Source organism: Hirundo rustica, chromosome 12 (genome assembly GCF_015227805.2).
Source record: "Hirundo rustica isolate bHirRus1 chromosome 12, bHirRus1.pri.v3, whole genome shotgun sequence".
NCBI lineage: Eukaryota > Metazoa > Chordata > Aves > Passeriformes > Hirundinidae > Hirundo > Hirundo rustica.
The window spans coordinates 2,030,111-2,045,580 of record NC_053461.1 but is presented as its reverse complement, the minus strand read 5'-3'; the positions used below and the strand labels follow the sequence as shown (position 1 = coordinate 2,045,580).

The window sequence follows — 15,470 nt, the reverse complement described above, 5'->3', positions numbered from 1 at the left end:
ATCTGAAGTTCATTGCTTGCCTCTGCTGGTGACATGAGAACATTCACCTTACCTATTCTCCTAACTGTAGGAAATGCAGTTCATACCCAAAGACAGAATCACTTCTTAATCTGAAAAAAGAAACCACTCCTTTACCAGTGTTCTTTGGATTTTATTGCTTCACAGCTAAAGCATTAGGTTTCACAGTTTCAGAATCATGGTATAATAGGAAAGTTCATCTGATCATTCTGTTTGGAGTCTTTAATGACTGCACTTCTTAGTGCTTTAAAGAAAGGAACATTTCAATCCATGATTGTTTTGATGTAACAGTTCTCTTCTGGACTGTTGGTGGGATCTTGTTATTTTATTGGTTTTAAGAGTGGCTTATTCTTCCCAGAATTTTCAACAATTCTTTTCCTTCATCTATAGTTTATGAACCACAAATTTAAATTTTTTTCATCCAAAAAATTGATGTCTGATTAACTACTTGAATCATCTGTGTACATCTGGAAATTCACACCATAAGCGGCAAGTTCAACAGCTTGAACTGATATTGTCTATTTTCCCTTATTCATTTATTAGGGAAGGTAAATTCACTCAGAAGAACTATCAGGATGTTCCTCTTTGCTGAACTGTGAAGAGAGCAGGATGAACCCATTTTACAATGGTCGTTTTAAAGGTTTAGAAATATCTACAAATTCTTCCATTGCGTCCACATCCATGTTCCCAAAGGACAGCTTGTTTCAGTTAAACTGCCAGCCCTGCAGCACAGAACTTCGCTCCATGTGCTTCCTCACGGACAGAAAATATGGAAAAAGGGAAGGACACACCCTGGAGCACAGGAAACATTGCCTTTTCTCCTGCCTCCTCACAGCTAAGCTTTTTATCCTCTCAGATGTGGGTGATGCCTGCTACAGCTCATCCCCTGCACAGTGACACAGAAGGGAGCACTGCTTTTAATGACCACATGATTCAACACATTCATGAAGAGGAATGAGTTACTTTTGAATTTGGAAGATGAGTTAGCCACACTCTGGCCTATAGAATTACTGCCTCAAGATGCAGAAGACTTAAATTTAGGAGTCAAAGAAAATGCACAGTCAAAGCTGAGCAGCACAGCAGAGGAGATTGGGATCATACTGAATGTGTAAGATGTGTAAATTATATAAATAAGGAGTTTATGCAAATTGACTCACTCTTCTTAATCACACAATCCTGCCAGTAGCCTTTTGCGAGCTGAATTAAAAACAAAAACAGCAACAAGCCTCATTTTATGCTTTCCTGAATTTTCTACCATCTGGCAAAAATGTATTAATAAAACAAAAGAAAATTCATAGCAAAATAGATTTACTATCATTTTTTGCAGTAAAAGCTGTTTATCTATGCACATTTTAGAATTCCTCATCTGGTAAGATTATTATTAAAAACAGATGATTACTTTATTCTAGAAAAAAAGGTATGATTAAAAGTCTTAAAGGCTGAAATTTGTTGTAGACCCTATTAAACCAGGATTAGGGGAGGGAAAAAACGAAAACACCACTACATATTTCCACAGTAGTAGGAGAAAGATTTATCTTAATTAAGACACTAAAAAAACCCCAACCCTTCAGATAATATAAAGATGGAATTTTAAAATATATATTTATGGACATCTGAAAATAAGGCACCCAGGGCAAACACCAAACAGTGTATTAGAGCTAAAATGCACTACTGACCTGCCAAAGAGTGTAATTCAATGGCAAATTGCATCGTTCACTGCAGTCACTGTATCATCAGTATGCAACATTCTCATGAAGCAGCTAAGCGTGAAACACCTGAAGTATCTTTAAACGTGACACTGACAAGTTAGGAAAAATAGCAGAAAAACATGAGCACTTACAGGTTAGCACAGAAATAAAGTGATTTTGCAAGTGCTCTGTACCCCCTCCTGCTAAAATCCAAAGTTCTGCGGAAAAAGAATGAGCTGGCAAAGGTCAGAAGGCATTAAACCACACACACTTGTCAAAGCACAAGCTTTCAGGTTGGGATATTAAAACAGTCACAACCCACAAAGAATAGAACTTGAGATAACTGAAATGTAATTGGAACACTCCTTTTAAAAAAATCTACAAGCTGAATAACCCTTTCCTAATGGATGTTCAAAGAGTGAAAGAATACCCTGACAACTATTAAGGGTGAACTTTCCTCAGAATATAAAGATAGAAATTTCACACACAATGGGACTTGTTTTAAAAATGCATATAATACAATGCTCAGTTCCACAAATTTTCAATTATTTAAAACCTACAGGAGGACTGAAAAAGTTACCCAGAAATAATCCAGCCAGCTGGACAATAACGCCAGTCTCCAGAATTGGCAGATATGTGCAGCAAATGCAGAGAAAGAAGATTGATGGCAAGAAAGGTGAGGGGAAAGGCACCTGAACAAAATAATTGTAGAAGCTGGGACCAGTTGAGTGTGAGGCAAAGGTGTCTTCCTATATCCAAACTACTTCTCTGCTTTTTTGAGTGGGTTTTAATTAAGATATATCAATACCTGAAATATTAATAATGTAACACTGTGTCAACATTTGCCATAAAATATTTAAGTTAATAAATATGGCACTAATTTTTATATATGTATTTTATCCCCAAGTTATCCTTGAATTAAAGCTTTGGGACCATCAAATAAAGAGTAGATTCTACCTCACATATTTGGAAACAATACAACTGGATACAGCTGGGAAACGAATACCAAAAAAACTTGGGAAAAAAATTTGGTTTTAAATAGTTTCCAACTGGATCAAGTTACCACTTTCTTCTGAGACCACTGTGACATTAAAAAAAAGGAGAGCCTCTAGCTGAAGCAAGTATGAAAAATATATTCCTAAAGATTCTTGTAAATTTGCATAATCTTTTCTCCAATATTTAATTCTATACTTAGACATCAATGCACCACTTTTCTGCACAGTGAGGTAATGCTTTATACAAAATCTGAAAAAGATAATGCCCTCGCCCTATTTAACAAAATCACTGGTACCTTCAATTCATGTTCTATTGTTACATCTATTTACATCTTTAAGAAAAAAAAAATGTCTTCCCTAAAACATTACTTATAAATATTTTTTTCCTTGGACTTTGCCTGACTGGCACTGCTTGTTAATTCTGCAGTCCTGAAGCCAGGACAGTGCAGTGTATTCAGGTGGAAAAGTCTATCACAAGTGTCCTTATCTAATTGCTCAAATTCTCAGTGTGACAGTTCTCCCTCTTCTAGGGATGAGCTGCCTGAAGAGAATGAAAAATGCCTGGTTTGGCCTGAAGAGGATGAAAAATGCCTGGTTTGGCTTTCTTAAGCAACTTGTGTGTTTTCTACTCCTTTGATCTCGCCTCCCTTCCTTTACTGCACCAGGGAATCTGAAGACAAAAACACCTCTCAAGTGTAAGGAAAATACCAGATCAGTCTTATGCAGTTAGGCAGCTCATTCATTCCCATATTTCAACCAAACTAAGAACATACAAGTTGTATGTTTTAAATAGAAAAAGAAATATACTAAAATATCAAGAACATAAAACTAAAATGAATTTTATCTACCAGGAGGTGATGTAGGAAGCAGTGGTTGTGAAGCAGTGATGAAAAATCATGCCAAATCTCTCTTGCTAGCAAAACTTACACCAGCATACAATTCAATGTGCTTCTGGAAAACAAATTTTTTAGGAAGAACTTCAGATTTCCAGAGTACTGTAATATCATTCCAGTGGCATATTGTAATTCCCATTAGAGTACTATTATCAGAAATCTTAAAGGTTGTGGGTTTACTTTGGATTTTTCAAAATATTTATTAAGACAGATAAGCCAATATAGTATGTACCTAAAGGTATTCATGTTAACAGCAAACCTCAATAATTTTGCAATAGCAGCACATACTCCATAGCCCAGAGAGCTGTGCTGACAAGAAGGTACTTTTTCAGAACAATGTGGAAAGAATTTTGGCTTCCAAAGAAAAGGTAATTGGGAATTTTGATTTCCCTCTAGATACAGCTTCATTTCTGTCACTCAAGCAAGAAATTTAGTGACCATTGAATGCAAAAGTCTGATTATAGCAACCTATATATAATTTTTTAATGTACACCTGTGAATAATTCCTTATACACATCAATAGAACAGCAGGCTTTTATTACAGATATGTTGCTTGCAAACAGTGATTTTTCAAGTCTGGATTGAAACACATTATTTTATGCTTTGGTGTATCGTGATTTAAATACAATCCACTAGCTCACCTTCACCTTCTAAAGTATCCAGAGGGAATATTACGCCACACTATTCAGGCATTTATTCACTGAATCAGTTAAGACCTTTATACTTTACCAGTAACCAGGTACCTTGAAGTTAATGTCACACACAAGAAGAAGTTCACTAACAGGACAATTCTTTAAAAGCCTTTCTACCTACAAATTGCAAAAGCTATATATCCATCTACACAGTTTAAATCAAAATATATAGAAAAGAGATAATTTTCAAAGCACAGCTTCCTGTCTCTTTCTGTGATTCTCTCAATTTAAATGCAGGCTTTTGCAGTGAGCCTTGCACTGTATACAATTAATGCCATAGTCAATTAAATGGAAGCTTGAGGGAATTCAAATAGGAGACCCTGTTTTAGGGTTTGCTGCTCCTCTGAAGCTGCACCCCAACATGTGTTATGCTTTTCCTGTGGGTTCTGCTGACCTTTGCTTTTCTGCTATAGAAATGTCATGTGATAAGACCCCACCCTCTCATTCAATCATAGATGAGACTGGAATAGAGACCTTACAAGACCTTAGCATTCTCTGAGTCTCTAACATTGAAATATTCACTTTGATTTGCCTTGGAATTTTCCTTCTGGCAAAGCCACCATTTACTCTTTTTCCTTCAGGGTACAAAGAGTACTTCACATGAAATCCACTGCCTTCTTGTAACATGTGTTTGGTTAGCTTTTTTATCATCTTCCAACACCAGGAGTAAGAACAATAATTATCCTGTGGCAGATGCTTAAGGGAATTAAAAAAGTAAATATTTTCTCCATCCCACAGGCCAAATATTCTAAAATCAGTAGTAGACTCAAAAGACTTATTTGTTCCTGCCACAAGCAATCCAACTTGAATCAAAGTTATCCTCTCTAAAATATGCCAGGGTTCCCGAATCCTAGTCTCTTTACCAACTCAGCTGACTGATACTCCAGCAATAAATTCAAGTAACAAGTGTTATTTTGCAGCTGACAGCTTGAACAAGTGACTGGCTAGCGCCAGATAATCAGCAGTTCCATAGCCAGGAATGCCAGATACCTTCAACAGCAAATTATAAACTGTCCAAATCTGACCCTGCATGACATCAACCAAGCATAACTCCCAGACATGCAAAAACTCAGAGGAAAATTGAATCTATGACCAACAAGTCAAGTCACCATCACAACAGTGCCCTTACCCTGACAACAATCTGAAATGCATCTTATTAATTCAGGAGTGGAACAGAAAAGAGGTTAGGAAGTGTTATGCAAGTTTATCTTTAAATTATATACATATATAAAACAAACAAATATAATGCTTTGCAGTGCAAAGGTGTTGTGTTTCTCAGAAACAGCCCAGAGGAAGAATTCCATATCGCAGGCTAATTGAATACAGCACTGTCAATTGCCTGTTAGATGATTTGGGCACAACTGCCAGAAAACAAGATGAAAGGGCCAAAAGGAAGCAAAACATCTGAAATTCTACTAATAAAGACTAAAATGTAAAATGAGAAAAAAAAATTACTCTTTTTTTAGTACTTCCTTCCTTTGCTCTCTTCCACTTCAGATGATGGAAAATGATTAAGTCTAAGACCTCAAGGAAGGAAACCAGCTTAGAGAACCTAACAGAGAAATAAAAAGTATACTTTAAAAAAATACTCCATAAACTACTGGCTCCATCACAATCAGTCAGCAAGAAATTCACCAAGGATAATGTTTGATGTATTATGTACATTACCTGTGAGAAACTGTATTATTAATGAGATTAAATGTTTAACATCTCCAGGAGACTTAATTTCTGTTTTGTAAAACCTGCATTCCAAACAAATTCCTGCATTATGAAACCATTTACAATTAATGTGATGTATCCAATACCGCCAAATTCTAACAAAATTCAAAACTGTTTATATACCATTATCTCTCTTCTAACTTCCTTAAGTCATTCTGACCGCATAAAGTACCTACTAGGATAGAACTGAAGCTGGACTTCCCTAATTTAAGCCAGGAGGGGGTAAAAAGCAGCCAGTGTGGCTTAGCAGGAGGTGCTGAAGGAACACCTTCAAGCAGGCTACAAGCATAAAGCATAAAGTAAGGGTAACTTAAAGGTAGTTTTGTCCAAACTAATATTCTGCTGGGTCTACATTTTTTTTCTGAAGTGGTGTTTTCTAAGACCCTGTCAGAATCCTGGCTTCTATTAAAGGGTTTTACCCACACAGCAACACAACAATCACTGCTGAACAACAGAACCAAGTGCATCAGAGCGGGGAACAGAGAATGCAGTATCCACCTAAAGTTGCAAGGAAAGTTTAATGAACAGGATGAAATTACTCAATCCAGCTGAAATATCATCTTCAAAGATAAGTAATAAACCTATAGCCTCAGAAGAGTCCTCCTGTGATACTTCAGTTTTAAGATGATCATCAGGGTTTATTGTTTCACATTACTCATTCTTTATGCTTGTGGGCACTTTGCTTATTAAATAAATAGTTTTTTCCACTTTTCTCTGAGGAAGTTCTTTTCCCAGACCAGCTGGGGGAAGGGGCCGTTTGGATTTGCTTTCCAGAGAAACCCCATTTGGAGGTTTCCTCCCAAATTTGCCCTAAACCAGGACACCTATGTTCAAGGCTGGTGAGTTCACAATTTCAAGTCACAGAGCTTCACACAGTTCCAACCAATGGAGCTGTAATGATCTTTCTGGTATGGAGCCAATACACTTTCTCAAATTATTACTGCACTTGTTTATTCTTTATGAGGAGGATTACTCACTGACAATCATTACTTGACACTTATTCTAAGACTTCAAGATGCAAATGAAATTTCATGCTAGCACTTTGACACTGGGTAGTTGAGAATTATCTATATCCTGAATTTAAAGTAGGTATTTTGCAATATTCAATAATTTTTAGTTTCCAACATGATGAATAAAGTATGTTTTAAATAAAATAGTATTCTTTCAGTTGACAGCTACACAGAGTGCATTCTAAAGACTACAATTTACGGTCCTTTTCTTTTTTGAAATACTGGGGACAACAGAATAAAATCAAAAATTACTTTCCGCATATCTCTTTACACCTCAAAAATGCGCAAAAGGGTATAACTTATCACTACTGTTCTTTCCAATTTACCACTAACACGTGATTCAGTTTTCATACAGCTTAAACTACTAGTTTCTACTTTTTAACATATATATGACTACTACCTAAACCAGAACAGCACCAAAAAGCTTCAGCCAAGACTGAACAAGTAGCTTGCAGTTACAGAGTCACATTCCTATCATTCCTTTCTCCAGCTCAATACTTACCAAGCTTTTTGAGACAGAGGGGACAAAAAAGGTTAAAAGGAACTACATTCCCTCTTTCACCCTGAAGCATTTTCAGGTTTACTCCTTCAAAATCTCCTTGGTTATCTGTAGTATCATGGCCCCCTCCTTATCAAAATTCTACTCCCCACCAGAGCCAGGAGCCTTTCCTCATTATCAACAAAATGCAACAGACACCTTTCTGGCACAGCTTATTCACTGATCCTCACCAACTACACACCAACCCTCCTCAGCAGGGTCCTGCTATTTTGGCTTCTTCCCGTTTCACAGACATTATTATTCTCAATATAATAATTAAAAAAAAAAATCACATTGATTTCACTCTTCTTTCCAATTCAGATAATGGCTGTTTGATCTATTCTGTGTGGTTAAAGGCTTAAGGACTTTGTCACATTTAATAAACAAAGTAAGGAAGAAATATTTTGCACTTACCTAAACTGCCATCAACGTACATGAGTTTAAATGAAGAAAACATGGAAACGTGCAAAGTAAAGTTTAAACCAACAAGTACGCATACAACTCAAGACAGAAATATTTTTTTAAAAAGCTGAAGAGAGCAGGAAACAACAGTACAGTGAAAAACAGAAAACAAGGTGAATGAATGTGATGAACCTACTGGCTTTACAGAATCATCCTAAAAGACCTTAAGAAGCTTTCACCGGTTGTAAGTACTACATTAAAATTTGACATTGGAAGTATTTTTTCTTGAAGATACTTACTTAGTAAAAATACAGCTAATTTCTTTTTTTTTTAATATTATTAATATGAAAATGTACCTCAGGTGGCATAGCAAACCACATGCACAACATTTCCATTCCTCAGGCTCCTAGCTTTGAGTTGTGTAACCATGCACTTCATTAATATTCACAATAAGCTTCAAAATCCCTGCTATTTCACACATTTACAGAATAAGATGGGCTGAAAAGTATTTATACCCCAAACAATCCTCTTCTGGTATTAAACAATGAACAGTCCTTTCCAATCGGTAATCAACTGCCTGCTTTGACTCATTAAGGAAGGTGATAATTACCTATAAACTCACATTAAATACCCAAGTGTTGGCAACTACCTGCATATGCCACTACAATGGATCCACAAGAACTTCAAGGGGCATAAACAAAATATTGAAAAAAGATTATTTTTTTAATAGTGTATACCTTAGCCTAATCAATGTTTTATTAGGAACATAGTTTGATTAGTACAGAGAATGGAAACACCCTTTCAGAATATTTGTTAGTATATTTTCTTTTATTGCTCTGTTTAGATATTTGTCATGCATCAAAGTGAAAACGGAGAGCACATGAAATAACTGAGTAGCTACTCACAGTTCTGAATTCGTGAATACACATTCCCTTCTCTACTGATTATTTTATCAGCTCTATTCTGCTAATTGCAGCATCTCAGTTATTCATATTGCTACAGATAGAAAAAAGTTATTCTGAGAGGCTATTTCAAGCAAATTTTGTATTCAACATTATGTGGGCTCAGAGGAACTGCTCACTATCCTTTTTACCCTCTCTCCATCTCAATCAGAAGTACATCCCTGTAGTAACAGCATAGGAACTACACTTCAAAGATCAAAATTCATAATATGTTTTCAAATAACACACCAAGTCAATTAAAATTACCTGGTTTTCTGTAAGGGAAAGAAGGATCATGTTTGCCCATTTATTTCCTAGAACATATAACCATGTCAGACTGAAAAAGAGGCACTGTTCATTGCACACAGTGTCCATCCTATATTAATTATGTAGCATTAAATGATATTTCTAAGTAGGTAAAAGGGATTTATTTTGTGCAACTGGGCTTAATATTCATTTAAAAAAATGTTAGTGATTCAGTTTTTGCAATGTCATAAAAGCAGCATAAACATAATGTATTATATTCAAAGCAGCCAATCCAAATCAATAAATTAGTTTTCCCTCTTGACAGGCAACAACCTTGCAAGTTAATATTGCTGAATAATATCTTCTGTCTTCCCAGCACTTCCCACCTCATGGCCTTCTGTTCTCCACTGAAACCTTCTACACTAACTTTTCTATACATTACACATTATTAAAATCTTCTATTTGAGCCAGATTAGAGGGAACAACTACCTATCTAAGGGGGAAAAAAGCAAAATCTGTTTGAGACACTGCAAATGGATGACTCCAAGATGAAGAACCACTTTAAACAGTTAAAAACATGTAGAGTACTTCCTGCCCCTCTGTATATCAACACATATATAAGATAATTCCAGTTATGCTGCAAGAAAATATCACAAAGAATATGAAAAACAAAAGACAACTAAATGTGGGCTGTGATATCAAAGTACAGGTACTGAAAGCCTACACTTTCAGAAATATAACAACTTTCAAGAGAAAAACAGGAACATCCAAGTTACTGTCCATAAACTTCCTCATGGATCTCTTTCTGCTTCCAAAACGTTTAATTTTACCAATTTTCCTGTTGAAACAGACCCTACTATTTCAAATGATTCATTTATTTGGCAGATTTATTTTCATTTGTAATCCTACTTTCCAGGATGTTTTTAAGCCTTTCCAATCCTGCCATTATCTGGATGCATAACACATATCCATCTCATAACACATATCCATTTAGGGCACTGATGAAAACCTCAAGCACATGACAGATCCCTACCAGTTCCTACTGGAAATCTTTCCAATTTCACCATGAATCACTGATGATTACACTTCAACATAGGCTTCCAATCAAGTAGTTCTCCATAAAGTAGCAATTTCCTGTCATATGCTTCCCACCAGCTCCCTAAAGGGAAATCTTTTGAGACGTAAAATTTTGTTAACATCAATATGTTGCTACTGTTTTTCCATTATGTATAAGGTGTATTTTCCTGTCATCCAAGAAAAAAAAACAGATTTCTTTGACATTACTTTTGACAAATCCATATTGGGTGTGCCTTTTTTATCCCCCTCCCATATTTAGAAATAGCTAATGATTTTTAAAAATACAGTTTCCAAATAATTCTTTGGTCTTGCAATATTTTTTCAGAAACTACTATAAAAATATGAAACATATTTCATTCATTCTCTCATTTCACCTTTTTTTTAGCAGGCAGATAGATTTACCCTTCCCCAATTTCCTGGGAACTCCCAAATTTTGCTAGAAAAGGAATCCAGGCGGGGTCACTTTCATCATGGACAACCAATGCGAAAACACTTTTTAGTGTTTCAGTATGAAACAACTCAGTTTTTAAGAAAGTTTTATAAGCCAGTAAATCTCAAACACACAAGGACAGACTGACTACTTTTAGGACATATGTGATAGAGCACATCACTTTCTTGGTTCTTTAAAGTTACAGCTTTTTGATTATTCTAATTTAAATTAATTGTTTGAAAGAATCAATAGCCCTCTGGATAAGAGTGACAAGCTGATAGCCAGCTTGGGCTTCCAAAGCCATTCCTTCAGAAAGGTTCCTCTCCAAATGCTTCCAAAGAAAAGTAAGCAGCAATGACATAAGAGGAGGGGTGCTTTTATTCACAAATATTTGATTACTAGAGAGGAAATAGCAGAAACACATGGTTGACTCCCAAAACCAACAAAGTCCCTGTGGAGTTTTGCTGGAACCTGTGGCTGGGCTTTCTGCTGACTGACACTTCCTGAGTAACCCAGAGAACAGAGCGATCAGTAAGATCACTATTTTTCCTTGTGGTATTTGTTTATTCAGGGCAGCAAAGACAAAAACCAAATGCAAAGAAGAATTTTATAAGACTAAGCAAATAGTCAGAGGCTGACAGATGAAATTCGGGGAGATAAAAGTGGCACACAGTGAAAATAATCCTACCCTTAAGCATAACAAGCTGGGATCTAAACTAGTTAGAATTAATGGTGAGGTTTTTTCAGCTATGATAAATATTTCTATTAAGATATTAGCTTAGTACTCAGTAGCAGCAAAAATAAAGGCATCCAAAACAGGAAAGAACAAACTAATTGTTGGGAATTCCTGTGAGAGATATACAGAATAAAAGGGCAAACACTACAACATCAACACAACTCATTTTACACCTTATCAAAAACATAAGATGTTTTGGTCTCCTAGCCTCAAAAAAAAAAAAAAAAAAAAAATCCAAACACATAAGAGATCTGAAAAACATCATGTTACTGTTTCACAAGGAATTACCACACATGGTAAGATTTTCCTGTCTGAAAAAGAGCTGAGGGAGGAATGTGATGATGGCACTGTAAAGTCCTAAGCAGCACTGAGACCGGCACCAGACATCAATTATTTATTGCTTCTTTCAGTACAAGGAACAGGAAATCCTAGCAAAAGCAGCTGGTCTAGTGCAAAACCAAATGAAAAGCAGTGGTTCCTCACAGGTATGTGAGGCTGTAAGAGCCTGGGGACACTGGCATTTTAAACAGGCACAAAAGTAACTGGCTGAATTTAAAGTCCACTGAGTTATTAAGCACAAAGAAACAGCAGCTGGATCATAAGGAATACTCTCTGGGGAGAGCACTGTATACTTGGCCTCTTCTGTCAATGCTTGGACACTGCTAGCAATGGAATACTGAGCTACCCAATCTTTGTGTTATTGTATTATAGCGTAAGGATTCATGTCAAATATACACATAGGGCAAAATACATTGTTTTTGTCAGGTTTGCTCTCACAAGAAAAGAAGATAATTTGTCAAAAAGATAGGATATGAATGAACTCATAACTGAGTTACTAGTTTACCTTCCCCACAACATAAGGAAAACTAGCTTTTAGGGGAAAAACCCAAAAGACAATCTCACTGGTGCGTGACAAAGCCTCCAAATACCAGATTCAAATTCCAAGTGTCAGTATAAGATATTAATGTGGCACTTCCATAAGAAATACACAAGAGTGTATTAAAATATTTCTCCTCCTCAGGTGACACCAAGCACCACCATTAAAATACCTAACCAACAAAGTTTCGAAAAACAGAAAGTCCACCATGCATCTTTTTGGTTCTAGCAGCATCCTAGCGCATTAATAAATAATCAGCAAGTACTACCATCAGTCTGGATACAAAAGTTATACAAGAAAGTAATAAATTAATTCATTGGACTGGATTACTGATGACAACCTAGTCAGTTTCCCACTGAGGTAACTGGCAACAGACTTGCCAGGTCATGTAGGTTCATGATATACCTAAAAGGTGGAAACTTTGATGAGAAGCTCTAATTGATCACAAACTTGGAAGTAAATTAAAAATCTCAGTTGTTGCTGCCTGTCAGGAAAGAAGTTTTGATTTGGAATCCGGGGAAGTGAGAGAAACAGAGGACTGTGTTTTTTGTCTGGGGAAAGTTAACAGATGGTCTAAAAAGGAGCAGCTTTAAAATAAGATCAGAAGCCAAAAAGTGTGTGGAGAAAGGAAGAATAATTTTTTTATTATTTATTATGTGCAGCTGTTTCATATCGCTTTGTATATATAGCTGTGTATTTGATATAGAAAAGTCTCAAAGTTTGACTTTACAGATTTATCCATTAAGATTAAAATATTTCAATCTTTTTATAACTTCAAGAAAATAATATTACATCATGAATAGAAGATACATATAGAAATACATATCTACGAGATACTAATTTTCCACAATGCAGGTCTCTGAAATGCTACTGAAAACTTTCACTTCATTCTGTAATGCAGAAGAACAGAAAGCTGAATATGAGGATTTATCTTCTTTTAACTTTAAAACTGCTAAATCTCTGTACAGCTTAAAATATGCCTCTGGGTGTTTATTTATACTTTTTCAAAAGTGGCTCATTTACCTATTCATGAAATGTTGCCAAGACTGCACTTAAACAGTTGTTGCAAAAAAATCCCTAGAGAAAGTCTCAAAAATAAGACAAAGGGTAACAAGAATTATTTTCTCCATCTAAGATGTGAAGGGATGCTGCATGAAAGAAATTATAACCTGCATTTGGATTCTTATTAGTGTGCTTTCCTCCTGCAGTTCAGCAGTCAGAAGCAGATATACCAAGACATACAATTTTTGTGGCAAATACCAAACTTGCACCAGCACTGGATACAGTACAAAAAGCAAAACATCGAGTGCTTGGTTGTAAATCGACTCAAAGAAACTTACATGATTACTTACCTGATTTTCTTCATGGGAAACTCTCATCTGTTCTTTAAGAACTGACATTCTGGCTGCTTCTTCTTTCCTCAGTACTCTCTCTTTCTTCAGCTCAGGACTCCAGAAAGTTTTGATGCTGTTCATAGAGGACCCCAGCTTGCTGTCCTTAATGTCTAGCTCTTTTCTGAGAAGGTCATTCTCCCTCTGTAGATCCTTAAGCTGAGCCTGCAGATCTAACACGGCGCTATCTCTAACCTGTCTCAGCATGGAAGGAACCTGGTGGTGGTGGTGGTGCGAGGACGTGGTCAGCCCTCCGTGCTGGTCAGTGTAAGAAAGGACATCCGTATGCGACAGTCCAGCAGAAGCAATATTGGGGCTGCTCCCCATGGCCGTGACCCGGCCACCATACACAGCTCGGTTTGTAGCCCTTCCAAGAGTCATTGTGCCCTTCGGGAAAGTAGTAGAAGCTACACCCTCGTGGTCACTCAGGTACATTGGTCCAGATGTTGCATAGGCGGCGTTAAGGGACTGGATGTTCTCCATGGATAACGTCTTCCCTGTCCCTCCTCCTCCCCCGCTGCTGGTTCGCCTGTGACCCAGGCGAGGGGACCTTGGCAAGCGGGGAGACCTGGAGGGACTTCCTTCCAAGTTACTGATTGTTCTTGCACTTCCATACATTTTTCTTCTACTTTGAGGTACTATTTACTAAGAAACTAGTAACACTAAAGTATTAAATTTATAATTCCAGCTAGAAATACTGGCAGTTTCAATGCATTCTTCCAGTAGGCAAAATCTGGTTTTCCTCCAAAGACCAGACTGGAAAAAAAAAAAATTATAAAATTAAGCTTTCATTTTGGAAAATAAACTTACAAGTAATCACTATATATCAGAAAAACCAACTTCCCACGGTAATAACTTCAAAAATAAAATCTACTATACATTTTATATTTTGGATGATTAGTTAAAAATGCATTTTTAAATTAATTTCAATCAAAATAAAACTCCTAATTTCTTGCTAGAAAACCTCAAGCTAAAGCTTATTAAACTAAGTCAGAATGAACAACACGGGACCAATAACATACCTTAGCTGGTATGTTAATGGACTTAAATGACTGACAATATAAAATTTATATCAAGAAAAATATTTATTGTTGACATGAAGAACTGCTCTCTTAAAGCCTCCAGAATTCATTCCCAGTGCACACGGATATAAAGGAATCTTGTTGATTTACTTTTTCAAGTTTCGGCATTTTAACATCACTGTCCAAATCTGTCCCTCTTTTCAGCTGTCACGCAGCATTCAAGAGATGACCCACAGCTTGTTATACCACGAGAACTTGTACAGCTCTATTGCCATCTCAACACATATGACCAATAAAAAAACAATTCTCATCATGGTGATTGAGGCAATGCAACTGCTTTTCCCAGTTCTCAAGTGCCAGCCATCCTCTGGCCAAATAACTCATCAAGCCCTCTGAGAAATCTGTCCTTTGCATCTTTCTAGTTGCCTGAAATAGTTTTGTAGCTCCTCTAAAGACAAACTTCCCATGAAACCAGAGCTGAAGATCATTCCACTGGCTCCTGGCAGATCCTGAACAAAGGCAACAACAAATCTTCTAAATTGATGGAATTCACCCCACACTCTTGCTCACTCAGTACAAAAACAGAAACAAAACAAAACACCCCACAAAAAACACTACACTCTGATCTGGTGAACAAACAATACTGCTAGCAGGAACTGCCAGTGTCAATTTAAACTGGACACAATAAAATGCTTTTAGATACAGCAGATATGATACATGGCCAGGTGGTGGGGTTTTCTAGGAGAATAGATTTTGGGGCATTAGGAATGGGGCTGAGACAGAGCCTCATCTCTA

General features: G+C 36.5%; 1 protein-coding gene across 1 annotated transcript in view; it reads right to left on the bottom strand.

The window, feature by feature from the left end:
• ERC2 (ELKS/RAB6-interacting/CAST family member 2) overlaps positions 1–15,470 on the bottom strand; it is a 425,106-nt gene that overhangs the window by 393,467 nt on the left and 16,169 nt on the right. Inside the window, exon 3 of the mRNA XM_058422224.1 lies at positions 13,615–14,409. Within this exon, the coding sequence (XP_058278207.1) occupies positions 13,615–14,271 (657 nt within the window). The 5' untranslated portion in view covers positions 14,272–14,409. The remainder of the gene's footprint in view (positions 1–13,614; positions 14,410–15,470) is intronic.